The sequence below is a fragment of the Juglans regia genome, chromosome 13, assembly GCF_001411555.2.
Source record: "Juglans regia cultivar Chandler chromosome 13, Walnut 2.0, whole genome shotgun sequence".
NCBI classification, from domain to species: Eukaryota; Viridiplantae; Streptophyta; class Magnoliopsida; order Fagales; family Juglandaceae; genus Juglans; species Juglans regia.
The window spans coordinates 26,059,743-26,085,814 of NC_049913.1; the positions used below are offsets into that span (position 1 = coordinate 26,059,743).

General features: G+C 41.2%; 4 protein-coding genes and 1 non-coding gene across 5 annotated transcripts; 3 read left to right on the forward strand and 2 right to left on the reverse strand.

The window, feature by feature from the left end:
* The first annotated feature begins 4,348 nt into the window (after window positions 1-4,348).
* Window positions 4,349-6,039, forward strand: LOC108989719. The gene is made up of 5 exons (XM_018963440.2): window positions 4,349-4,658; window positions 4,763-4,861; window positions 5,212-5,282; window positions 5,439-5,501; window positions 5,596-6,039. Exons 1-5 carry the CDS (start codon window positions 4,595-4,597, stop codon window positions 5,875-5,877), a joined length of 579 nt encoding a protein of 192 aa, XP_018818985.1. The 5' UTR covers window positions 4,349-4,594; the 3' UTR covers window positions 5,878-6,039.
* A 941-nt stretch (window positions 6,040-6,980) lies between these two features.
* LOC108989727 (basic form of pathogenesis-related protein 1-like) lies at window positions 6,981-7,397 on the reverse strand. Its single transcript, XM_018963447.1, has one exon. The coding sequence runs from the start codon at window positions 7,395-7,397 to the stop codon at window positions 6,981-6,983; it is 417 nt and encodes a 138-aa protein (XP_018818992.1).
* Window positions 7,398-20,725: 13,328 nt separating this feature from the next.
* LOC108989726 lies at window positions 20,726-21,456 on the forward strand. Its single transcript, XM_018963446.1, has 2 exons — window positions 20,726-21,112; window positions 21,199-21,456. The coding sequence occupies exons 1-2, from the start codon at window positions 20,726-20,728 to the stop codon at window positions 21,454-21,456; spliced, it is 645 nt and encodes a 214-aa protein (XP_018818991.1).
* Window positions 21,457-21,727: 271 nt separating this feature from the next.
* LOC108989745 (pentatricopeptide repeat-containing protein At2g15690, mitochondrial-like) lies at window positions 21,728-23,561 on the reverse strand. Its single transcript, XM_018963467.2, has one exon. It carries the CDS (start codon window positions 23,443-23,445, stop codon window positions 21,934-21,936), a length of 1,512 nt encoding a protein of 503 aa, XP_018819012.1. The 5' UTR covers window positions 23,446-23,561; the 3' UTR covers window positions 21,728-21,933.
* Window positions 23,562-24,521: 960 nt separating this feature from the next.
* LOC118344352 lies at window positions 24,522-24,655 on the forward strand. The gene has a single exon (XR_004798125.1). It is a non-coding gene; the product is annotated as a small nucleolar RNA snoR111 (small nucleolar RNA).
* Window positions 24,656-26,072: the final 1,417 nt, after the last annotated feature.

The following is a 26,072-nucleotide window of genomic DNA, read 5'->3' on the forward strand; positions in this document are numbered from 1 at the left end:
TTTTCTATAAAACTCAATTCTTATTAAGAAAATATGATGTAATGCGCATATAATCATCAGTAGTTATAGAAATCCACAAGTTAGAGGTCAAACCAATTCTATCAGGAGCATCATTCAACATGCATTTAACATTTTTTTTCCTGCTGATATATCTTAATCAAATAAGCCTTAGCAATATTTCTATATATAAATTGAACATCTGGACACAAATATTGTAATAAAAATCTTACTCCAAAATATTCAACAAATCGAAATGAAAATTCATACTTCACAATACATCCTACCAATATGTCTCTATATTTTTCAGCATGAAATTTAGAAGCGCTTACCAACACAGATTCACTATTTTGTACTAACATCAATTGACCAATATTTCGTGAACTTCTAGGGCATGAGTTTATGTGACGCTTAAAATTTTTGGTTCCATATTTGCTCGTTGCCAAATATGTAGTTCCACACATCTTTCACTTGGCACATGACTTACTGAAGTTACCATCACCTTTGTGAATCAGGAACCATCTCAAAAAAAAAAAAAAAAAAAAAAGGAAAAGAACTACACACATTTGATATTTTCTTCGTTTCGCTTTCCTTTCCTCATCTTGACAACTTTATGAGACATCTTCCAGCAAACCCAAGTCAATCAAATCATCGATTTTGCCTATTGCCTCAGACATCTGACATTAAAAAAATCCATGAAAACTAGTCTAGTAGCAACTATAACACAATACATATAATGTCTACATAACAACTATAATGTTTACAAAGCAACTATAAGATAAACACAACATGTATAAGATAAACACATAAACTATAACACAACAACTAAATGATCGTTCTTAATTTTTGTCAGAGTTAATAATCGGGAACTATAATGTCCTCAATTCATTGAACTCATAATTATACAGTGAAAATTGTAAGTCAAACAAACAAAACAATGCCCGATTCTGTAAAATTGAACTTTAGGACCTAGATAGACAAGAAGTGGAATATATTCTCTGTCAATACAAGGAATTCAAAAGACAAATACCTTAGCCAAGATACCCACAAGATTATTCAATTTTACAAAATTTGAATATATCTATTGTTATAGGTCTCAACAACTTACTACAAAAAACAAATAGTAAGTAATAGCCCATGGGTCGAAGCATTCAAGATGAACACTACCATAGTCCATAACAAACAAGCATGATTTTACAAGTGTATAACAAAAAAATCAGCATCCAGAACTTAAAAGGCAAGCTTAAGGCTATCAATGGTGTATTAAAGAAGACCCATGTTAGAGATTTAGATAAAAACCAACGAGTATTCACTATTCAGCAATTATTCATACCTTAGAGGTGGGAGTGGGGGATGCATGAGGCACGATGTGAGATGGCACGACATGAGGCAGAAGATGCGATTTGAGAGAGAAAGACACCGAGAGAGGTGAGAGTGGGGGTAGCATGAGGCAGAGGATGCGATTTGAGATTTGAGAGAGAATGAGACCGAGAGAGGTCACAGGTGGGAATAGGGGTGGCGTGAGGTGGGAGTGGGGGCTGTCGGATGTGTGAGAGAGGACGGCATAAGGCAAAGGAAGTAAGGGTCCAAGAAGGCAGCCATGACTCGTGAGAGTTTGAGAGAGAGTTAGGAAATTAGGATTAGAGCATTTTGGTTTTTAGGTTAAAAAGGATGTAATTGTAGTTTTGAGTAAAAACTTAACGGGTCACTAACAGGTTAAGTGGGTGACCCATTAATAAATCGTGTCTTAACGAGTCAACCCATTTGACCTGAACTAGTTAACATCAAACTCAAATCCACTAATTTCATATCGTGTTCGTGTTGGGTTAACATGTCGTGTCACATATTGCCACCTCTACTCACGTGAAAGATGAGCATTCTTACTGTCCATGGGGTTCAGGGGTGACCGCTATTTCTTTTGCATTAAGTCATTTTGGGGCGAGAATTGTTGTCTATCATGTTTCTTGCCCCGGTGAAATCCATTGCCCTTTGGTACTCGCCCAGGCTAGCACTTTGCTCAGATTGGGGTGAGCACATTTGCTCACTTTCGTATGAGCATAAAATCTAATTTGGCATGTGAGCATGAGAGTTTGTCCAGCACACAAACAACTATACTCGCCCAAGTGCTTGGGTAAGCTAAGTATTCACATACTGGTTGCTCGAGGGTTATCTTAATGCTTCCAAGCATGCTTTATTGCTTGCTCGTGGGGGTGCCTTATTGCTTGAGGGAAGCTTTGTTGCTTCTGTGATGGGACAGGGACATAGCCTGCCATGCTAGTTACTCAATGATAAATGCACTGCTTGAGAGGTAATTGCTTGACATGCTTTTTGTTCGAGGCAAGCTTCGTTGCACACCTTTTGGGGTTGTTGCTTGGAGAGCTTTGTAGCTTCTCGTGATGTGCGGGCTCATAGCCTACCTTGCTAGTCACTCAGAAGCAAGCTTCATTTCTTGCCCACCATGCTTTTTCCTATGGGTGAGCTTCATTGATCGCTCATGGTATTCTTAGTGCAGTTAGGCTGAGGCTCGGTTTGATTACTGAGTTGAAACACAAACCATCTAAGTATTTGGTATGGACATACATGCTTTGGCATCCAAACGCACATGACAGTGTATCTCATATCATCCCACTCGATCTTTCATGACCTTAATACTATTCGTCAAAGTGACTAGCACTGACACAAACATAGAGCCCTATGCCCAACATTTTTGGCAACACACTAGTTACTTACTGACCTTTGCTCCAAAGATATGATGACCTTCTCTTTCCTGTAGCCCCCTATTTCCCCTTTTATTGGATATGTACATTTTCGGTCAAATTTTCCCCTTCACTCCTCCATTAATTATAAATATTAAATAAATAATTTTTAGATAGTTGTTGTCAATATTTTTATTTTATTCTCATACAATTACTATTCAAAAATGATAAATAAATAAATAATACTCAATTATTAAGAACACTTTCTAATAATTGGTAGGACCAACCATTTTATCAAATTTTCATAAAAAGTCAAAATCACCTCATTTCACTTCTACATCGAAAGACACATTTTACAAACCAACTATCTTATCTTAACTCAAACCATCTCACTTTTATTTACAGATTTATCATATCATCTAACTATCCAAACGAGGCTTGAGTGCTCATTGTGCTTGTGCTTGGGGGCGAGCTTTGGTGCTTGCCCTTGCACTCCATTTGCAAGGGCATGCAATACCTGAGTGTGCAACGTAGCTTTGACGCTTACTACTTTAAATTTTAAATAAAAAATAACAGTGATAAGGGACTTATCTTTATTTTTTTTTGGCATGATTTTGCTAGACGCCTCCTTCATATAGAATAAATCTTTATTGAGTCATTCGACCTTTTATTTGGAGAGCGATAAATCGATTCCACATATGGTTCCAAACTCTTTGTGAGTTTTCCAATCAAGGGAGGATGCCAACTAAAATAAGAAAATTGTCACTGGACTCCACCGAATCTTGAAGGATCGGGGACACTTCAATGATTAAATTAGTCATTTTGTCATCTCAAGAGATATTCAAGAGAGAGAAAGAATGAGAGTATTTTCTTCCATTTTTTTATCATATAAGGTGGCCTTTTATAGAGTTTTTAAGCTCATGGATGCTTGTCATGTGGATGGATTAGATAGTTGGGAATCGTGGATCCATTAGGATTCGTTTGGTTTCTCAACTCCTTTCAACTCATCATTATAATTTTTTCAAATTTCAATATAAAATATAATAAACAATTCAATTTTTTCAAATTCTAAAATAATAATAATATTAAAAAATAATAATAATATTTTATCAACTCAACTCAACTCAACTCAACCCAACATCCAAATGAAGCCTAACTATTCTTGTCCCCAACACCAACATAATAATTCATGCATCCGATTCCTCCATCACAGTTTGGTTCTCTGCGAGCAGCTTGAAAACTAATGTTAGTGCCAAAGAAAGTGAATCAAAACTAACAAAAAACAGCCCAAACATTAGCTGAACCACAAAATCTTCTGTTACGAAGCTCTCAACTTTCATGTCTTGGATGAGATGTTCCAGCACGTCCCCATGATGCATCTCTTCAGGCGAAGCGCGCCTCTTGTTTGGTACATCCAGCAGGATGTTCAGTGCCTTCCCTCCACAATTGTTTTTTTAAATACATCTATGACATGAAGATTGCCACGATGTTGGATGGCAGGAGGATGGACGTTAATGGGTTATTCTGTAAGACTCTTTTTGAATTTCGGGCCGAACGACCTATCCAAGCAGGCCCAGCTTCAACCCAGCAGTGACGAGCACTTGGGCTGGTCCAGCTTTATACTTTATAATAACAGTTAGTAGGGTTTCACGCCCAAACTTGAACTTCTTCTACGCCCGTCTCCGTAAACAAACTTACAAAAGAACCATTCAGGTATCTTCTGCCGGAAAACGTCTCGCCGGTCGAAGTTTATAGTATTGTAGAGTGCAAACCTTTTCCCGACGACCCGTTTCTCCAAACTTCTCAGAGCGGATTTCTTGTTCTTGTTTTTCCTTCGTAAGAGAGACTCTCTCTCTCTCTCTCTCTCTCTCTCTCCTCTTGTCTCCAACTGTAAGAAAGAGATGGGGCGGACAAGCAAAGACCTTCTGCACTTGGAGCGCAAGAATCCCTCCGCCTCACCACTGGGTATCTCCCTCGCTCTCTCTAGTGTTTTTTGCGACTTGCATGATATTTGTCTATGTGATTCAGAATTCCTCATCTAAGACTCTGGGCGTTGGTATTTTGTGCAGAGTCCACACTTCTTGTTTGCAGAAAAAATTCGCTCGCTCAAACCCAGAAAATCCTCTCTGATGGAAAGCCCATCACCGCCCCTCCTCCCAAAAGCCAAGGTACCCATCTTTCCCATCTAAACTCTGCTCTGTTTGGTTTATTACATTTTGTTTTTCGAGTTTCGGAGTCGCTTATGAACCTGAATTATGTGTCATTCTGTTATTGTTCGAGTCTTTTACCTGTCTTTGAGAGAGGGAAGGTAGGAAGATCTCAGGTCTCTCTAATTGGAAGTCTTAGATCTTAGTTCTGTAATAGGCGGCTAAAAGACAGCTTCCAATGTTAACCTTTTTTTAAGGAGTAATTTGGAAATTTCCAAGGACTATCCTGTAATGGGACTTTTTTTGTTCAAAAGAAATTGACAGAAATAAGACTTACAAATTTGTGCTTACTTTATTTGCCTCTGCTGCAGTGTTGGGAAAACTTCAAGACTTCCTAGGAGTGATATCAGAAGCAAATGAGAGGCTTCAACTTGGTGCAAAGGTTTTGTTTTGATCTCTTACTGGCCTCTATTATTTAGTTGATTTCCGATGATTATCCTTTAATCCTAAGCCTTGCTTTCTTCTTCTTCTTCTTTTATTTTAATTTTTTTGGGCGGGGGGCTTCTAACTTGCGTTTAACGTTTTTACTAAAATGTAGGAAAATTCTGAGAACTATGATATTGAAGTGCTCACTGGAAATGAATCTGCAGTCATTGAAATGGTAACTGGGTCTCCCTCCCCCACCCCTCCCTTCTCCACTATTCCTGCTATTACGGAATGCATTACTGATTTTTTTAAGTGCATCTCTATTACAGGATTTGATGCTTGGTGTTGCTGATCTCCACACCTCTGAGGCTGTTGCTGCTGCTGAATCTGCAATTGCTGGTTTTCAGCCTTTGATTCCATTGGCTTGTAGCAGTAGTGGAACAGATTCAGAGGATAGCAGTGATGATGATAGTGATGACAATGGTGACGAAAATGGTGAAACGTGCTCTCCGGTGAAACTCAAAAAATCAAAGCCTAGCCAAGATAATTGTTCAAGTGAGGATGATTTCATTCGATCAAAAAAAAGACCAAAGATTGTTGTGCTTCCTTGAGAACTTTCTGATGAAAGAGGTTCCAATCCAGAGTAATTGTTGTGAGACTTGGTTTGTATGAAATATATAATAAACTGTCAAATTATTACAACGGTTGCAACAAGAATCCAAGAGTTTTAAGACAATGCATCTGGTAAAGAAAAGGGCACCATGGATTATGTATGGTTGTTGTCATTGATTATGTATGGTTGCTTTGCATAATTTGCTCCTGTATATAGTTATGTTTCTAGGTGCTGCATTTTGTATGTTCTCGTATGTTTCTGTCACTTCCCTACTATCCATATACTCATGCTATATGCAACTTCAGCTACCTTCTTAAGATTCTATCTAGCCAATTCTTCGAACCATTCAAGTCGAGCCATATACTCGTGCTATAGCCGTTTCTTCGAACCATTCAAGGAGTGCACCATTTCCATCTTTTCATGAAATAAGAGTAATATATTCTTTATTTATGCTTATTGAAATGGATAAAATAACGGGTCCATATTGTTTTCTCGGCCTAGCCCAAAGTAGGGGGATTCATTAGGAGGGAAGAAAGAGAGAGGAGGGGGCAAAAGACTGAGCGAAGACAATGTGTCAGGAGGAAAATGGGAGATGTGACATAAAGGAGAAGAGGGCAGAAGATAGGTGGGGACCAGATGACTTGGGGGACTTTTGGCCAAGCTTCTCCTAGGAGACTTTGACTTCCACAAGAGCTTCTTCAATCTAGCGATAGGAGCTCTAGTGACGAGGTCTCTACCAGAAGATAGACCTTTGATATCCATTATACAGTGATGATGAGAGATCATGAAAGACTATAAAATAATTATTTCTCCTCCCTAAGCTCTCGTGGACATAGGCTCAATGTTGAACCACGTAAATCTATCTCCCTCTCTTTATTTTTCATGTACTTATTTTCCTTTCATTACTATGGATGTACGCACCGACACAGTATAGTCGCACCAGACTACTGTCGGGGGCTCCACGCCACACTGATCGAGACCCAAATCGTCATAGCGGGCCGAGAATGACTCTTTCTCCCTTTTCAGCATGTTGTGCTGATTTTAGGCATTAACATTTATATTCGTAGTAGTCACAGATTAGAGATGATTTCCAAGCTTTGACTAACAGGGATGTTGTCCAACATAATTGTCTAAGGGATAGTAGTTGCAAGTGACAAACCACCACCCGATAGTGCATTTAACCCTCGCACACCGGTATAATGCAGCTTGAGTATAATGCACGCATTGTCCCCCAACACAAGAATTGTTGCAGTAGTAATAGTAAGGCTTCTTTGCCACCCACAAATTCATTGTAGCTGTCCCCGTAAAGGAACCAGTGTCTTTGGCAATATTCTCCCCATAATCACCACTTGAATGCACCAGATTGTAGTCCCCAATCCTTGAGTTTGCATAGTTTTGAGCGTAGGCTGCAACCGTGTTGTCCCACATCATATTTTGGACACCAATTTGTTTTCGAGCAGCATTGTGAGCATTGATGTAGTCTTGTGGTGAGTCATGGGCATGAGAAGGGCAAACCATTGCTAAGCCCACAAGATAGATAGAACAAAAGAAAATTTAGATAAGAAAAATACTAGACACAAAGGGATCCTACAAAGAAATTCCACAAATCGACGTGGCAATGCAATTAATTTTTTTTTCTTTTATCTTTCCTTTCCCTGAGACTCCATCCCCTTGCCCCCTGCCCCCCACTCCACCCTTTCCTTTCCCAAAGCCCCCAGACAACGTTCACCAGTTCTCCCACACCATAATTCTGTCAACTCTCTTACAGCCGCCATTAGAGGCTCATCTATGATCAGACTCCTCATATACATATGGGTTTCTCCTTCTTTAGAGATAAGGGAGACAAGCTCGTCATCGTCCCATGCCTTGTCATTCTTTACTAGAACCAAACGGAAAAGTGGGTGCTTTTTCATTTTTTCAATCAATGTTCTCACTCCCGTCTTCCTCAATACCATTCTCTTACTCAAAACTCTCCTCACGGAACAAAGCATCAAGGAGCACTTGAGGGCTTTGTGGCAGTCAGGTTTCTTATTCTTACATAGCCATCTTTTTTTGAGAAGAAGAGATTGAGACTTCTGCTTGTTATACAATTAAAAGTTCAAAACTTGGACTCAGACCCATATTAATGTGCATCCTCTGCATATGTTAGAGAGAGAAAGAGAGCCAAAAGTCTTTCACGCGTGACCTTTCTCTCCTAATTTTCCTTTATTTTTTACTATTCTTATTTTTCTTTTATTTTCCCTCCCTATTCACCACTTAATCTATATTTCATTGTCACAAATAAATTAAATGGTAATAAAAGAGAAAAACCTAGTCCTCTCTCTATTATCTGGAATAGAGTAAAGGTTTTCCTTCCTGCCTTCGTGTAAGGGCTTTTGGTTTTCTTTGCGTAGTCAGCTGGGTGGTGACATTGGTGATGGTTGAGGACTTGAGTCAGTTATATGAGAAGATGTCTCGTATTGCGGAAGAGACTATGGAAGTGTTAGTAGAGATGGAGTTGTTAAAAGTGGTGATCGTCAGAGGGGAGCAGTGTTTAATTATCAAGCTTTTTACTAAGAGACATTTTAATAGAAAGGTGTTCAAACAGACTATGAGACGTATCTGGATACCTGTGAAGAGCACCAAATTTCGTGATTTAACATCAGTATTGATGCTGGTTGAACTTGAGGAGAGTCACGATAAAGCACGGGTACAACGCGATGGACCCTGGTCTTTCGATAAACAGTTGGTGTTGACTAAAGAGTTTGAGGGCCAGTTGTAGGTGCACAAAATTAAAATGACAGAGGCTGCTTTCTGGGTTTGAATACACAATTTACCTCTGATGGCTTGTAATGAGTATGTGGGGAGACTAATTGGGGAGTCGATGGGAAGGGTCATTGAGGTTGATCTAGAGTAGGATGATCTAGCTTGGGGAGAATGTATGCGAGTCAGGATTAGCTTGGATATTACGAAACCTTTGCTGCGGTGTAAGAAGGTTGCTTTGGGTTCTCAATGGGACTACTGGGATATTACGAAACCTTTGCTGCGGTGTAAGAAGGTTGCTTTGGGTTCTCAATGGGACTACTGGGTTTCGTTCACCTATGAGAGTCTGTCAGATTTCTGTTACCTGCCTGGGCCATGGCCATCGAGATTGTGCAGCATGGAAGTTGTGATCTACGTCTTAGTCTTAAGAGAATTTCCCTTATGGGAAATGGTTGAGAGCTATGCCGGCTACTGGATGGGGTGGTGGTAAATGATCAACAATGCAAAGGGATTATGTGGTGGGAGTGGCATCAGATTCAACAGAATCGGCGAGAAAAGAGGATCATGCAACAGGATTGTAGGGGATGCCAATGAGGATAACTAACTTGACTGAAAAGATGGATGATGGGAATTAGTTTCTTAACTAACCTAGCTCTTTTGAATCTCCGATAGTTAGGGGTATGGATAAGGTTATCCCAAAGGTGATGGTTCCAAAAGATGTGGGAACTGTCGAGGAATCAGGGGGATTGAATAAAAGAGATGAAATGGGGGAAATGGGGACTAACAGTCAAGTCCCTGGCGATGTCGTTTTGGTTGACATTGGGCCAAATACGGGCCAGGGTGATGGCCCAAGTTCCTCATCTCTAATTCAGTCTCGTGGGCTGAACATTAAGAAAAGAATCAGAAAACCAAAGTCCACTTCAGTGACCAATGGGGGAACAAGAGAAGCAACGGTCAAGAACCTGAGGAAGAGGGAAGCACCAGTGTTAGGGAAGGAGGATCAAAGGGCTGTGAAGAAGGTCTCCTTGCACTTACTCGAGGGTTTGTTCGAGGGAAGTGATAAGAATGTATCGGCGGTGGCTATAAGTCTGCCCTGCCCGGAACCATGAAGCTTTTAAGCTGGAATTCTCGAGAGCTTGGAAACCCACGAGGAATTCATACCCTTCATGACATGATCAGGAAGGAAGATCCCCGAAGTTGTCTTCTTATAGGAGACAAAGGTGACATCTAGAATAATGGACAGGTAAATTTTCGTTTGGGTTTTGTTAATTTCTTAACAGTGGATTGCAGGGGTATAAGTGGTGGTTTAGTGCCAATGTGGAAAGAGGAAATTGATTTGCATGTTCATAGTTACTTTAGTCACCACATTCATGCTGTGATTAAGCATGATTTTGGTAGAAACAAGGATTGGTTCCTAACAGGCATATATGGCCACCCTAAGACATCATGTGGAAATGAAACCTGGGATTTAAATCGGTTTCTTTCCATTACAGTTGATAAACCATGGCTAGTTTATAGGGATTTTAATGAGGTATTGGATCCAAACGAAAAGTAGGGTGGAAGGGTGAGACCAGAGAGTCAAATGGAGGCTTTTAGATCCATTTTAAATGACTGTGAGCTAAAGGATATGGGATTTGCTGGCTCTTGTCATACCTGGTGCAATAGAAGAGAGGCTGATGACAGAATTTGTAAGAGGTTGGATAGGTGTTTAGCAAATGTTAAGTGGGTTGATTTGTTTTCTGCTGCTAATGTTCAACATGGGTCTGGTTCTTACTCAGATCATGTGCCTGTTTGGTTGGACGCAAATGGTGCTTTCCAAATAGAAGAGGAAAAATGATGTTCAGGGTTGAGGCTATGTGGGTGGGTAATACAAATTGTGAGCATATTATAGAGAACACTTGGCAAGGAGAGTCTAGTAGCAGTTACATGGTTGATGCAATGCATAGGATCATAAATTTCAGGGGTAGGTTAGCTTCTTGGAATCAAAATACTTTTGGTGTGGTCCATAAGAAGTTAACACAAGCACATTCGAAGTTGCAGAGGATCCAGGCAGAGGGTCCTACTTGTGAGAAGATTGGGGAGCATAATGTTGTAAAAGAAAAGGTCCAGTTATGGTTGGAAAGGGAAGAACTCATGTGGAAGCAAATGTCAAAAGTGTTGTGGCTGTTGTTCCTTTTTTTGGTAATTATCTGCAAGTGCACATAATCGTAACAAGTAATAAAATATTTTCAAGAAAACGGATATCGAACCCATATGAATTAATTATACTATTGAGTACTGAAATTGACTAAATTAATTACTATTTGAAAAACTGAAATTTGGAGAATAGATGATGTAACTTAAACTAAATAAAAGAGCATTAAAATCTGCATTTTTAAAAGATAATAAGAACATATCTATAGCATTTGATTTCACCTAGCGAATCCCACACAATTTATTCTTTCTTGTTATAGAATTCCAGTTATCCCATATTGATGATAAAAATCCTTTAACTATTCAATATTTTCGCTCAAATAATTCCAAAAATATCTCCAATTAATAACTCAATATCTCTATGTGAATTTAATCAATTGGAAACTCATTAATTTTTTAGATTTTTCTTGAAAATCACACTAATCGCGATAAAGTATCTATACTTTCGCTCAATTAATGGTTTTTAATCCTAGAACTCTAATCACAAATCACCTCTCGATCTCATTACAATCCAATAGATCGAACAATAGTTAGTTAGAAAATTGCAAGCATTAAGAATAATGAATAAACACTCAATCATGAAAATATTGAAGATAAAATAACTTAGAATGTAAATAATTGTGTGTTCAACGCTAGACAACATCAAAACTCTAGAAAATAAATTAGTTCATAATAAAATTTAAAGGAAAAATAATAGAACAACAAAATTTTAAGATAAAAACTCTAAAACTCAGACTACAAACTTAGACTCAAACTCTGAATTTAAACTCTCGACTTTTTTCAACCTTTTTTTCTTTCTCCTTTGCCTCCCGGTTACAAGCCTTTATATAGACTTCAAAAAGTTCCTCCAAGTCCCAAGGTGTCCCAGCATGTCAATTCCACAAAGTCCCAAGGCTTCCCGGCATGTCAACTCCACCAAGTCCCAAGGTGTCAGGCTCCACCAAGTCCCAAGGCATCCGAGCATGCATGTTCTTTTTTTGTTTCACAGTCAATTATTTCTTCCATCGACTTTGCTGGGTGCCATGTGTGTGTATTTACGTTCTAAGCGGTAAAGCTGCTCGCCTTTGCTAGTCGTTACACACGATATCGTTTAGGTTGATCTTTTAAATTGATCGTTGGACTGGTTGCCCAATCTAACATCACAGAGCATTGTTACCAAGTCTTCTTGTCCACTGAGAGGTAAAATATCTCATTCCTCGCCTAACTCTTATCTCCAATTTTGTTCGTCATTGGATCTCCTCGCCTACAGAGAGGAACACATTCTCTTTGCTTCCCACGGTACAAGGCTCCTCACCCAAATATCATCGGCTCTCTTTGGATCTCGTCGCCTCTCTTCAGTCTGGATCCTTGGTTTCTTCTTTTGTACCAAAATGCTCTCATTTTGCACTATATCTTCTCATTCCTTCAGGCTGCATAGTGGTGATCAGAACAGTACGTATTTTCACTCCAAAACTTCTCAAAGAAAGAAGAAAAAATTTGTTCAAAAGTTGCAAGATGAAGAAGGTGAATGGAAAGAAGGTTCACAAAGGGATAGACTAATTAGAGATTACTTTAAATCTCTATTTACTTCCTCTCCTGATAGGGGCTCAATGGAGGTATTGGATGGGGTGGAGCAAAGGGTAACTAGTGAGATAAATGCATAATTGGAAAGGGTTTTTACAGTTGAGGAAGTGACTATAGCTTTGAAACAAATGCATCCAAACCAAGCCCTTGGTCTAGATGATTTGTTCCCAATATTTTTTTCAAAAATATTGACATATTATTGGAGGCACTGTGACTGCTGCTGTGTTAGAGGTCCTTAATACAGGAGTGTTCTCCATTGATTTAAATCATACTCTTTTAGTTTTGATTCCCAAGAAAAAAATCCCCTATATTTGTTTATGACTTTTGGCCTATTAACTTGTGTAATGTCATTTATAAGATAATCTCTAAAGTTACTACTAATAGACTAAAAGTAGTACTGACATCTATTGTTTTTGCCATTGAAAGTGCTTTGTGCCTGGAAGGTTAATTACTAATAATGTACTAGTGGCATATGAGTTAGTGCACTATCTAAAGTAGAGGAGAAAGGGGAAGAATGGGTTTATGTCACTGAAATTAGATATGTCTAAGGCCTGTGACAGGGTGGAGTAGGATTTTTTGGAAAGCATTTTGTTGAAGCTGGGTTTTGCTAATGGTTTGGTTGGACTAATAATGAAGTGTGTTACTTCTGTGTCTTTATTTGTGATGGTTAATGGTGAACCTACTGACCCAATATTTCCTTCTAGAGGAATAAGGCAAGGGGTTCCACTGTTCCCTTACCTTTTCCTCTTGTGCACTGAAGTTTTGATTGGATTATTGAAGGAAGCTGAGTTGAGAAAATTTGTTCCTAGTGTAAGAATCTGCAGGGGCACCTCGAGGGAATCATCAGTTGTTTGCAAATGATTCTGTTATATTTTGTAATGCGGATGTGAATACTTGTGCTAATATTCATGTGCTATGAAGCAAATATGAGCTAGCATTTGGTCAGAAGATTAACAAGGAGAAGACAACCTTGGTGTTTAGTACTAATGTCACAGCATCAGTTAAGCAGTATATTATGTCTATGTGGGGTGGTAGCTTAATTCAACAGTTTGAGAAGTATTTGGGGTTACCTCTTAGTGTGGAAAAGGCTAAGTCTGTTGCTTTTGCAGAAGTCAAATGTAAGGTATGGAGAAAGTTACAATATTGGAAGGAGAAACTCGTCTCAAGGAGGCAGAGAAATTTTGTAAAAAGCTGTGGCTTTATCCATACTAGCTTATACTATGAGTTGTTTTAATTTGCCTGTAAACTTATGCAAGGTCTTGGAAAGAATGATGACTCAAGTTTGATGGGGACATAAATCAGAAGAGAGAAAGATCCACTGGGTAAAATGGGAGCATATGTGTGAGTCAAAATATAGGGGTTGTAAGGGGATTGATTTTTTCCCGGCCCATAGAATGTCATAGGCTTAACCATTGGGGGGGACTCACTAAAAGAAACAATATGAGAGAAGGAGTAGAGGACAAGAAGAGACTAAGGCATGAAAGTGTCAAGAGGAATGAGAAAGTAATGTCAGAAGAGGAAAATATGAGAAGTGAAGTAAAGTAAGGTGTAAGGTGTCAAGAGAGAAAATGTAGGGAAGTGACTTAAAGCAAGTGAGGGGCTAGAGTTAAAAGACAAGGAAAATCTACAGATTCGGGACTCTTGATCTAATCTTTTACACTCTGGGGGTTAAGAGACACTTTTTGGGGGGACGACTTCAACTTCTTTGGACTTGGAGACTTCTTCTTTAGCCAGAGAGCTCCAGGGAAAACTAATTCTCCATAAATTAGCTCTACAGCTTCCATTGTATAGTGACAAAAGAGAGACCATGAGAGACTATAAATAAGCTTATTATAGTGAAATCTCTCATCCCACGACTCCCGTGGACATAGGCCTAGTGCTGAACCAAGTAAAATCTGTATGTTCATCTCTTTATTTTCTGCATTTAAATCTTGTTCATTGCCAAGGATGTATGAATCGACACCATACAGATGCAGCGGACCACTGTAGGAGCTCACATGCAGCATCTATCGAGGCCCAGCTCTAAAGACCCGAGTTGTTGGGGCTTGGCCCAAGGGCGTGCGAAACATGACGTTAATAGTGGCGCCTTCTGTGGGATCGTAATAGATCTTGTGTCTCCTTTGTATGCTTGTGACAACCCGTTCCAGGCGACTCGGAAGTCAAGAACGAGATTTTTTTCGTGTACGCCTTTGAAGATTTGTCTGTGGAACCGGAAGCGAAAGGAGGACAATTTTTTGGCAAGCTAAGTTATCTCCAAAGGAGCATAAGAAATTCTCCCAGATAAGTGTCTCAACCTTCGACTTTTATTTTTATAAAAGATACTGTTTCAAAAAAGGGGCGAGTGAACTTTTCCTCGGCCAAGCAATTAAGTGCAGTGCACTTAAGTGCTTTCCATGCACACAATGTATAGGGTCGGGAACCCCAACTCCCTAGCCCCTCGGACTGCAAATACTTACCCATGACATCACGGTTTGTAAGGAAAGAAAGAAAGGCTGGGATATATAGAACAATCATGTGAACTGCAGGGAGGAAGAGTGCACTGTGCACGTGAACAATGCACTGGAACAAGTGGCTGTGCATGGCACTTTCATGCCATGCACGTACCACTCGAGTGCACGTTGTCGTGCACCCAGAGCCCAGCCCACCCATTGGTGGCCTCCACTCGGACCACCGACGGTTTCTGAAGGCAACCTCGCCAGCATACATCGGGGAGAAGCCGTGTGCGGTGCTCCTGTCATGCACCTCCATTTGCACACGGGATTGGAACCCGGTTAAGCTACGACATGGCCAAGGAAGGACGCCGGTGGCCATTGGGTGGCTTGCCGGTGATGTCTGTCTCCTATCGAGGGCCCCCCGACCAACACAATGGGCCCGCAGACGCCAGAGGCCTCACACCTTGACTCATAGCAACGAAAAAAATAAAAGGCCATGGCCCCGCCATGGTGCTGCAGCTAGGGCGGCACCAGAAGCCACCAGTCCTCGGCCCATAGTAGTGCGCGACACGACCCCTCTACTTGGCCAATTTTCTCCTCGACCACGACCACTCCTCTCCACAACAATGATCTACTTCGCGCCCAGTACATTCAGCAGCCATGGCTCATCGCCCAACCTCTCCACAATGCCCTACCACGACCCTTCTCAGCGGCCGGAGGATGCATTCTGCGACCCTTCTACATGGGCTTAATAGACACTACACAGGCACTCTATGGCCTCTCTACACGGACGCCTCACAGACTTAACAAACTTTTCGTGACCACAAGTCCCCCACAAGCATGGACTCCACTGCGGCCTCACCTCTAAATAGCCACTCCACAGACACAAGTTCCCACGGGCAGGGACTACAAGGCTCCTTTCCACGGCCATATAGAAGTGGGCAGAACCGCTCCTCGGACAGCTCCTCCTTGGTCTCCTCTAGCCACACGGCCACTACATGTGCACCATGCACTACGGCCACCAATAGTGGGCAAGACAGCAGCCTACAACAAAGGCAAAGTGGCCACTACATGTGTGCCGTGCACTGCGGCCACTATATGTGCACCATGCACCACGGCTAGCAACAACAAGCAAGGCAGTACCCTACGGTAAGGACAAAGCGGCCACTACATGTGCGCCATACACTAGGGCCATCTACTTATCTGCTTAGACTCGTACGGGTTTTAAAAAAAAAAAGGAAAAAATGGAAGCCGAAATAAAAGGAGGAGCAAGGAAGAGAAGAAATGACAAAACAATTGCGGACAATTTCGATCAAACGACAGCGGGAAAAAATCAGTCATGGCAGCTACACGCTCCGGTTTGCCTTTTTCAAAACTTATGTGAATTATGTTTTACTAACGTGATTATTTCCTGTAGTCTGAATTATGTTCTGTATGACCCGACATTGCAACGACAAAATCAACCAAGTTCTATCAGTAAAGTCAACTCCACTAAACGGGAACTCCATCAACAACTTAACTCCCTGCGCGGCAAAAAGGGAAAGGTAGGAAAATGTTGCATTGTCCCTCTCACGAAAGAGTGCAGGTCAGTCCTTGGCCACCAGAAGACAAATTTTACCTTCCTCATAAGTGTCAACAAGTGGAAGCGGGTTCAATAACAGACTGCCCAAACAACTTACCTCCCCACGAAGGATGATAGGCGAGCAGGTGGCTCAGCCTCCTCTCCATGAGAGCGGGACCAGCCGCAAGGCGGCCCGAATAACTTACCCCAACCTCCGCTACGACAAAGTGTAGGATCAGCGCTAGCCTGACCCAAATTTACCCTTTCTTGTGATGTCAATGGGTGGGAGCGGGTCCAGTAACAGACTGCCCGAACAACTTACCTCCCCATAAAGGATGATAGGCGAGCATGTGGCTCGGCCTCTTTGTCTGGGAGAGCGGGACTAGTCTCGAGGTGGCTCGAATAACTCACCCCAACCCCCCTCATGGTGAAAGAGCGGTCAACCAATTGATGTCCGAACTTACCTCCCCGCATGGTAGGATAGGGAAAGGTAAGCTTTAAGGTTACATTGTCCGTCTTGCGATGGAGTGCGAGTTAGTCCTTAGCTACCCGAAGGAAAATGATTACCTTCCTCGTCAGCATCAACGGGTGGGAGCAATTTCAGAAATAGACTGTCCGAACAACTTACCTCCTTGTGAGATATCATAGGGAAATGTAGGCCTTAAGGTTGCCTTATCCCTCCCACAGTGGAGAGCGGGATAACCCTCACGGCTACCCAAACTTACCCCGGCCCCTTGCTACGACGAAGTGTGGGATTAGCTTCAGCCTGACCTAAATTTACCCTTTCCTGCAGTGTCAACGGGTGGGAGCGGGTCCAGTAACAGACTGCTCGTAATACTTATCTCACTACGGGATACTATAAGGAAAGGTAGGCCTAAAGGTTGTCTTGTCCCTCCTGCAGCGAAGAGCGAGACTAGCCGCACGACTGCTTGAATACTTACTCCGACGCCCATCGTAGTGAATGAGCGGACCAGCCACATCGCTGTTCGAATTACCTCCCCGGAGGACAAAAAGGCAGAATGACATGAGGCATTCCAACCTCTCCCTGACGGAGAGCAGGACGAGTATATAGACCACTCGATCAATGAAGAGAAAGACACGAACATCATCAACAGAATCTGTATCAACGAGATTGCCATTAGCAACTTACTTCCCCATGGGGCAAAAGGGAAAGGTAGGCCTTAAAAGTTGCCTTATCCCTCTTGCGGAGGAGTGATGGTCAACTGTTGGCCACCCGAAGATAAAATCTCCAACAACATAATCACCACCAAAGGAAACTCCACCAGTTCCAACTTACCTCCCCACGAGGCAAAAGGGACGAGTCACGCCAGAGGAGGCTTTATCCCTCTCGTGGAGGAGTGCGGGTTGGCCTTCGATCACCTGACATATTTATCAACGGAACGACATCTCCAGCAATAAAGTGTCAAACGGACAACACCTTAGACCTTCACTGCATCCTGACAAAACAGCTTAGGTTTGTGAATTCACTACAGGTTTGACTTGTGCAGCATCTCCTATTTACCTTCCCGTGAGGATCAACAAGCGGGACCAGCCTTAGGGCCTGCCTCAAAGTGAAGTGCAGGTTTAGTCTTTCAATTGCTCAACATTACTTTCAAGGCTGCATAGTGCAGCCAGACATCTCTTACTTACCTTCCCGTGAGGACCAACAGACGGGACCAACCTTAGGGCGGCCCCGCCTGCCTCATGGCGAAGTGCGGATTCAATTTTTCGACTGCCCGACATTACTTATTGGGGCATCATCTCCAACTTACCTTCCCGTGAGGATCAACAGGCGGGACCAGCCTTAGGGTAGCCCGACCTGCCTCATGGCGAAGTGTGGGTTCAGTCTTTCGACTGCTTGACATTACTTTCAAGACGACATAGTGCGGCCGAACATCTCTTACTTACCATCCCGTTAGGACCAACATGCGGGACCAGCCTGCCTCACGGCGAAGTGCGGGTTCAGTCTTTTGACAGCTCGACATTTGTTATTGGGGTAGCATCTCCTACGTACCTTCCCGTGAGGATCAACAGGCGGGACTAGCCTTAAGGCGGCCTGGCCTTCCTCACAGCAAAGTGCAAGTTCAGTCTTTCGATTGCCCGACATTACTTTACGGCATAGTACGACCAGACGTCTCCTACTTACCTTCTTGTGAGGATCAACAGACAGGTCCAGCCTTAAGGCGGCCCAGCCTGCCTTACGACGAAGTGCGGGTTCAGTTTTTCGACTGCCTGACATTACTCATTGAAGCAGCATCTCCACCCGACATATTTATCAGCGAGATCTTTATCTACAAAATATTTATCGGCGAAATCTCCATCTACAAAATATATATCAGTAGGATCTTCATTTGCGAAATATTTATCAGCGAGATCTCCATTTACTAAATATTTTATCAGCAAGATCTTCATCTACTAAATATTTATCAGTAGGATCTTCATCTACGAAATATTTATTAGTGAGATCTCCATCTACAAAATCTTTATCAGCATCTATAAAATATTTATCGGCGGAATCTCCATCAAAGGAATTTTCACAAACAGAAGCTAACATTTTTACAATGCAAGAATGAGCAAATGGAAAGAAATCTAAGGAAAAGTAGCGGGACAAAGTGAAAGGAAAGAAAAAAGGCCCGGCAGGGTAAAGAAAATAGGAATGAAAGGAAAATGCGACTAAAGAAAAATGGCAAAATGAATGCAGCTAAAGGAAATAGGAGCGAAAGGAAAAAGGCGGTGAAAGGAAAGGCATAAGTAGATGGGAAAGGCGACCAAATGAAATAGAAAAGGAAAAGAAGATTAAAGAAAATTGGAATGACAAAGCGACGACATAAAGGCTTGGCGGGGTAATGTAAGAGGATTTTTCCCCGGCCCATAGAATGTCATAGGCCCAGCCATTGGGGGGGACTCACTAGAAGAAACAATATGAGAAAAGGAGTAAGGGATAAGAAGAGACTAAGGCATGGAAGTGTCAGGAGGAATGATAAAGTAATGTCAAAAGAGGAAAAGTTGAGAAGTGACATAAAGTAAGGTGTAAGGTGTCAGGAGAGAAAATGTAGAGAAGTGACTTAAAGCAAGCGAGGGGCAGGAGATAAAAGGCAAGGAAAACCTACAGATTCAGGACTCTTGAACTGATCTTTTACACTCTAGGGTTTACAGACACTCTTTTAAGGGGACGACTTCGACTTCTTTGGACTTGGAGACTTCTTCTTCAGCCAGAGAGTTCCAGGGAGAACTTATTCTCCATAAATTAGCTATACAACTTCCATTGTACAGTGAGAAAAGAGAAGTCATAGAGATTGTAAACAAGCTTATTATAGTGGAATCTCCCCTCTCCAGACCCCCCTGGACGTAGGCCTAGTGCCGAATCAAGTAAAATCTGTGTGTTCATCTCTTTATTTTCTGCATTTAAATATTGCTCATCACCAAGGATGTATGAACCGACACCTTATAGCCGCACCAGACCACTGCCGGGGGCTCACATGCAACATCGATCGAGGATCAGCTCTAAAGACCCGAGTTGTTGGGGCCTAGCCCAAGGGCGTGTGGAACACTACGTTAACTGGGGTGGTTTTTGATTTAGGGACTTAAGAGTGTTTAATACTGCCTTGTTAGCTAAGCAGGCCTGGAGGGTACTAAATAATGAGGACACTCTACTTCACAAACTGTATAAGGCAAGATATTTCCCACAGAATTCTTTCTTTGACTCAAAGTTGGGGCACAACCTATCTTATGCTTGGAAGGGAATTTAGGAAGGTAGATGTTTTTTTATAAGAGGTTGTTAATGGAGGATTGGTGATGGGGCTACAACTAAAATTCGGGAGGATATTTGGGTTCCTGGGCATCAAGCCTTGAAGTTGGAAATGACTGTTAGGGAAGATAGTGATTATACAACAAGGGTGGCTTGACTTATTGACCATGATTTGCGATGATGGGATGTTGAAAGAGTTAGAGCCCTCTTCAATCCAAGAATAGCTTCTGATATTTTGAAGATTCTTTTGAGCCCTGGGCAGCATGCTAATGTGTGGATATGGAGGCATGAAATGAATGACAATTTTAGTGTTAGAAGTGCTTACAAGTATTTTTGATCACTTGCTTTACAAGAGAATGCAGAGAGTTCAACTGCTAGGGAGGATCAGCAGCTGTGGAAACTTATATGGAAAAATGAGGGTCCCTAATAAAGTCAGAGTCTTTACATGGAGAGGTTGTAGAGAGGGTTTCCTTCAAAACAGAATTTGTATAGAAGGAAAATAGTGGACAATACATGTGATTTTTACAACTATCATATTGAGGATAGAGCTCATGTAGTTCTACATTGCCCTGATGTAAATGATACTTGGTTGAGTTTTATGGCTGCTATGAGGGAGTTAGCTGAAGTCATGACTGTAAAATGTGTAGCAAAGTTTCTGTCGAGGAGAGGGGATCAAGATTTGCTTGATAGGTTTTTCCTTATGGCATGGGCTTTCTGGTATAGGCACAATAAGATGGTCATTGAGCATATTAAGTTGGAACCTTTGCAAGTTGTTAACCATGCTTTAAATTTGCAATGTTCTCTTAATGTCCCTAGAGTTGATCCATCTCTTAAGGTGAATAAGATGTGTTGTTGGAATGCTCCTCCTTGTGGTTTTTTCTATCTAAATGTAGATGGTGCAATATTTTTTTACATTCACAAAGCTGGTGTTGGTGCTGTTGTAAGGGATGAAAAGGGGAATGTGGTTTTGGTAGTCAACAAGATAGAGCATGAAGTACTGAAACTTGAATCTGTGGAGTTGTTGACTAGGTTTCGTGGTTTGCAGTTTAGTACTAAGTTGCTATAAAGCTTATATTGAAGAGTGATAGTCTGCTTATGGTTGAAGCTTTACAAGCAAGGGAGGACTCTTTATCACCTCAGGGTAATCTGCTGCAGGATGTAAAGAGAATACTGAAGAATTTTGATGATTTTCAGGTCCAGCATGTGTTGAGGATGGGAAATCAAGTTGCTCATCAATTGGCAAGATATGCTTGGAAAGTTACATATGTGGAGATGTGCATAGGCTCTGTCGCAATGTGTGCTTCTCAATCTGTTTGGTTGGATCAATTTTATTTGTAATCTGGTTTTTCTCTATTAATGAAAATTTCCTATTATATAAAAAAATGGTAATAACGGAGTGTTCGCCATAAAGAATTTCCGTTCATATTTTCTACCTCAAAAATTGAGTCTCTATGCCCTGCAGATTGCAGTCTATGTCCTAAAGCAAAATAGAACATCCCGACTAAAAGATTAACAATATAATCTCGAAAGCTTTTGTTAATACCCTTGAAGCCCATCTTGAACATAAACATATACGTTTCGTTCAAAAAAAAAAAAAAGTTGCAAGACATATTTTAACAAATACTTGATTGAACGTCAAAATAAACAGAAGGCACATTACATAGCAATTGATGGTTCACCTCCCACAGATAGTATCACTGGATTTTCTGTCCACACTACTACATAGCTTGGCAATTTTATCACTGCACAACAAATAGAAACTGGAAAGAAAATCTCGGAAGATGTCTGTCGTAAAAGTTCAATGTTTCACGGACATCACCAGTAATCCCCACAAGAACATTTGCCATCTTTGAAATGATGAAACCGTTTATTGTCCCTAACAATTAGTTCCCTCCCAACGATCTTGGACATGATCTTGATGGCATTATGACAGTCACCGCAGATACGGAGGTTCTTGATGATCCTAAGAGGCGTCCTTGCTGGAGTACTGATCAGACCATATGCAATTGCCAAACGCTCACTATGATACAGCAAGGCCTGCTCCTTGGCCTCTTGATCGATGTCATGAAGAACATATCTCGTGTCCGGCACATAACCGGCTTCTTTCATCCCAATGGATGCCTTCAGCTTTTCATCATCCTTGTAGAGAGCTGGGTTTCGAAATTCACTGATTCTATTCTTCCCATCAAGCATGCTGATTGCAGTGCGCTTTTTGGGTGGAGGGGTAGGGATCTTGTTAGCAACAGCCTTTGATGGATCAAGAGCAACCATCAACTCCTCAGTCCGGTCTTCAAGATCAACATCTCCATGAATCCGAGCATAATTCCTCAAAGTCTCCCAAACCTCTGCCATGGGCTCAAATGGAAGTCCCTCTATCAGCTCCTCTGCTTCATTAAGATGCCCACACTTCCCAAGTACACCTAGAAGCCCCATATAATGCTCAAACCCTGGATCGATTCCACACTCATCCTTCATTGACTTAAAATGTATAAACGCTTCCTCCACGGCATCCGCACTAGCACAAGCTGAAAAGACTGCAAGAAAAGTCTCCCTCGTGGGTTTCAAACCAAGCTGCCTCATCTGCTCAAACAAATGCAACCCATCATCACCCAACGCATTATCCGCATACCCATTGATCATCAAATGCCAAGACTGCATATCCCGATCAGGCATATGATCAAACACTCTCCGCGCATCCGTCATGCCTCCACATTTCCCATACATTTCGATCACCTTATTGTTCAACTGAACATCACCCCGACAAGTCGACTGTAACAATAAATCATGAACCTTTTTGGCATACTCGTAAGATTTTGATTCGGCACAATGGTCAAACAACCTATGGAAGCAGTTCCAATCAGCTTTAACCCCTTGCTCCATCAGTTCAATAGCTTCCTTAACCTTCCCCGTTTCGCAAAACCGAATGAGGTCTTCAATCGAAGGTGGGGGGGGAGAAGAAACCGGGGTTTGGTCCTCAACAACCTGGTCTCGGTTAGGGCTTTGGACCCGTTGGGTCCACTGATTAGGATTTTGGACCGGTGGATAACCTTGGTTTAGATTGTTCCATTGTTTTGGGGTCCTGGGTTGCTGAAAACTTGGTTTAAACTGTCCCTGGTTCTGAAAGCCCCTAAACGGTGCTTTCTGCTGCTGCTGTTGCGGTGGTGGGGAGGGCCTATGATAGTCATCTGGGATTGCTGAGGTGCTTAGGGTTTGATTGTTGTTGCTGCTGCGATTGAAGGTGAAATGAGAAGGGTTTGCTAGGCGTACCTTAAAGAAAGAGGATTCTATTCGGCCTCGGGCCCGCCGGATGGCCATGAGCAACGCCATTATTCGGAGCTGAATGAGGTAAAACGTACAAAACCCTAAACCCAGTCAGTGAGAAAAACCCCAAGCAAGATGGTGTGAGCGAAATTCGTGTTTTTTTGTGGGGGACATTTATTAATGATACTGTCACCATTTTTAAGGTTAAGGCTTCTTGTAATATTTTATTATTATTTATTAATTATTATTTACAGAATATTAAAAAATATTTCATTATTCAAATGCAACTTAAAAAGTTTGATTATGATATTGTTATTAGAGTAATTCTGATCTACTCTACAACACTACACAGTAATGATGTGGCAAATCCGATTTCTTAAAAACGGCTCAAGCTCTCTCTCTCTCACATTTGCTCTCCCCCTTCCCTGCCGAATCCTTCTTCTCCCCGCTCCTCTCCTCTCCCCTCCCTCTGTGAATCTCTCTCCCCCTCCCAAAACCACTACTTGTTGACTTTGCTCTCCCCCCTCCCTCATTTCTTTGCTCTTCCCTTCTGCCTCCCTTTGCCGAATCCTTCTCCCTCTCCCAAAATTGGAGTTCAATCACTTGAGAGAGAGAGAGAAAACGAGCCCCAAGTACATTGTTTGAAGTTCTTATTCTTTTGGTGCCTGATTTCTCCTTTGTGCAATTTTTTTTTTTTTTTTTTGTTCAAGCTGTAACTACTAGTGAGATTTTATATGGGTGGTTTTTGTAGTTTTGATCTTTTGTGACCTTTTTTTCACCTAAATCATGGGCAGTGAAGGGGCGAATCTCTCAAAACCGGAGTCAACATCAACAAAAATTCCTCCTTATAAAGTTGTGCGAGAAAGATGAGCGTTTTTAAACCCAATAAATTAATAGTAATTCATTAGCTCTTCTTTCTTTTATCTTTCACGGCATTTGGTTTCACAAACCCATATATTTGAAGATAAGTTATTGACAAAAAATTTAATGAATAGATATAACAGGGATATTTGCACTTCTGTTCTTCTCTACAACCGATTGAAATGTAAGGGGCTTAGGTATCTCTCAACCTTGTTTGATAATCACTCATATTTGGGATTTTCCTTCATTTTTCTTTTCAAATCAAAGCCTATGTTTGGTTTAACAGAAAAGGGGAGACAACTATGTGTCTCCTGCGTTCAGAAGAACATTGAGGTATAGCAAAAATCAATGGTCAAGATATCGTTTCGATCGTCATCTTTTTTTTATTGGTGATTCGATTGTTGCTCGTCCACATTTGTTACTTTCATTGTTTTGTTTACTAATAAAAATAAATAAATAAAAGAGGAATAGAGTAACGTGTTTACTCAAAATTCGAATGGTTAGGCTTCGGCAGAGAGGGGAGAGAGCAAAGAAGGAAGGGGAGGGGGAGAGCAAAGAGAGAAATTCGAATGGAAGATTTAGGAAGTAGTCTAACAAATCTTTTTTAAAAAAAAAAAAAAAAAAAGGTCCGCTCAATTAGCGTGTGGTGTTGGAGACTTAAGTGGCCTAAAAGTAGAATTACTCTTGTTATTATTCAACAATCTCATATTAAAATGCATTAGTATTAAATATGGGGCCAGTATTAAAGTTATTAGATATTGATAGATGAGTAAAGCTACTAAAATGAAAAGGGATAGCACTTCTCTTTTTTATTTTCTTTTTATAAACAACGTTGCTTTATTCATAAACTCTATAATAGAGAAAGAATACATTGAGGAATTTTCTCCATTAACAATGATAGTATTCAGTATATTAAGGGCATCTTTTCCTAGAGCATGAGCAGCTTTGTTCTTATTTCTCCCAATGTGTTGCATTGACTAGGAATCAAAATTAGCCAACATTGATATTGTATTTGCCATAATCATGCATGTGCTAGTCCCAACCTCAGCAGAATTTTGGATCCCCTGGACTACCTGTAATGCATCCCCTTCTAGGATTACATTTTTGAAGCCCACGTCTTGGCAAAACAATGTGGCATGTAGAGCAGCAACAACTTCTGCTAGGAAAGGATTTGGGAAAAGATCCCTCGTCATCCTCAATGTTGCCCTGACTTTGCCCTCCCAATCACAGATAATAACACCAATACCAACCTTGCAGTGAACCTTACTCAGAGCAGCATCCAAGTTAAGTTTGAAACATCCCTGGGGAGAGGCCTCACATTCCTCATTTAGATCAGATTCTGTTCTAGTGCTTGTAGTAGATGCTTTGATTTGTCTGAGTTCAGCTAGTAAGATCCTAGATTGCTGCACTAAAGTGGAAGCATGTGTGAAAGTATCCTTAAAGATGGAGTCATTCCTCCCTCTTCTATATTTTCCAATAAACAATAGCAAATTCCTCCATGTATTCCTTGTTTAACACATCATACATTTTCTCCAATAAATCCTTATAGGCCTGGCTCTGAGTCCCACACTTTTGAATTCTAGTCATACACTGCCCCCATACATCACGAGCTAAGGTGCATTACCACAATGCATGCTCTACTGTTTTAGAGCCTTGCTTGCAGAATGGACATTTTGGATTGTCTACTACATTTCTTTTGAACATATTAGCTCTTCTGGGAAGGGCATCTAGACATGCTCTCCATAAGAATGTTTTGTTAGCATTAGAAATTTTCAGGTGCCATATTTTTGTCCATTTTGCATTCTTTGTCTGCATGTCTGAGGATTGGCCTT

Bases quoted from the DNA above. Each gene is read 5' to 3' on its own strand.
- LOC108989719 (XM_018963440.2), top strand. From the start codon at position 4,595: ATGGGGCGGACAAGCAAAGACCTTCTGCACTTGGAGCGCAAGAATCCC. The intron at 4,659-4,762 runs GTATCTCCCTCG...TATTTTGTGCAG, and splicing joins TCCCTCCGCCTCACCACTGG to AGTCCACACTTCTTGTTTGC. The intron at 4,862-5,211 runs GTACCCATCTTT...CCTCTGCTGCAG, and splicing joins CCCTCCTCCCAAAAGCCAAG to TGTTGGGAAAACTTCAAGAC.
- LOC108989745 (XM_018963467.2), bottom strand. From the start codon at position 23,445: ATGGCGTTGCTCATGGCCATCCGGCGGGCCCGAGGCCGAATAGAATCC.
- LOC108989726 (XM_018963446.1), top strand. From the start codon at position 20,726: ATGAGGGAGTTAGCTGAAGTCATGACTGTAAAATGTGTAGCAAAGTTT. The intron at 21,113-21,198 runs GTACTGAAACTT...CTTATATTGAAG, and splicing joins TCAACAAGATAGAGCATGAA to AGTGATAGTCTGCTTATGGT.
- LOC108989727 (XM_018963447.1), bottom strand. From the start codon at position 7,397: ATGGTTTGCCCTTCTCATGCCCATGACTCACCACAAGACTACATCAAT.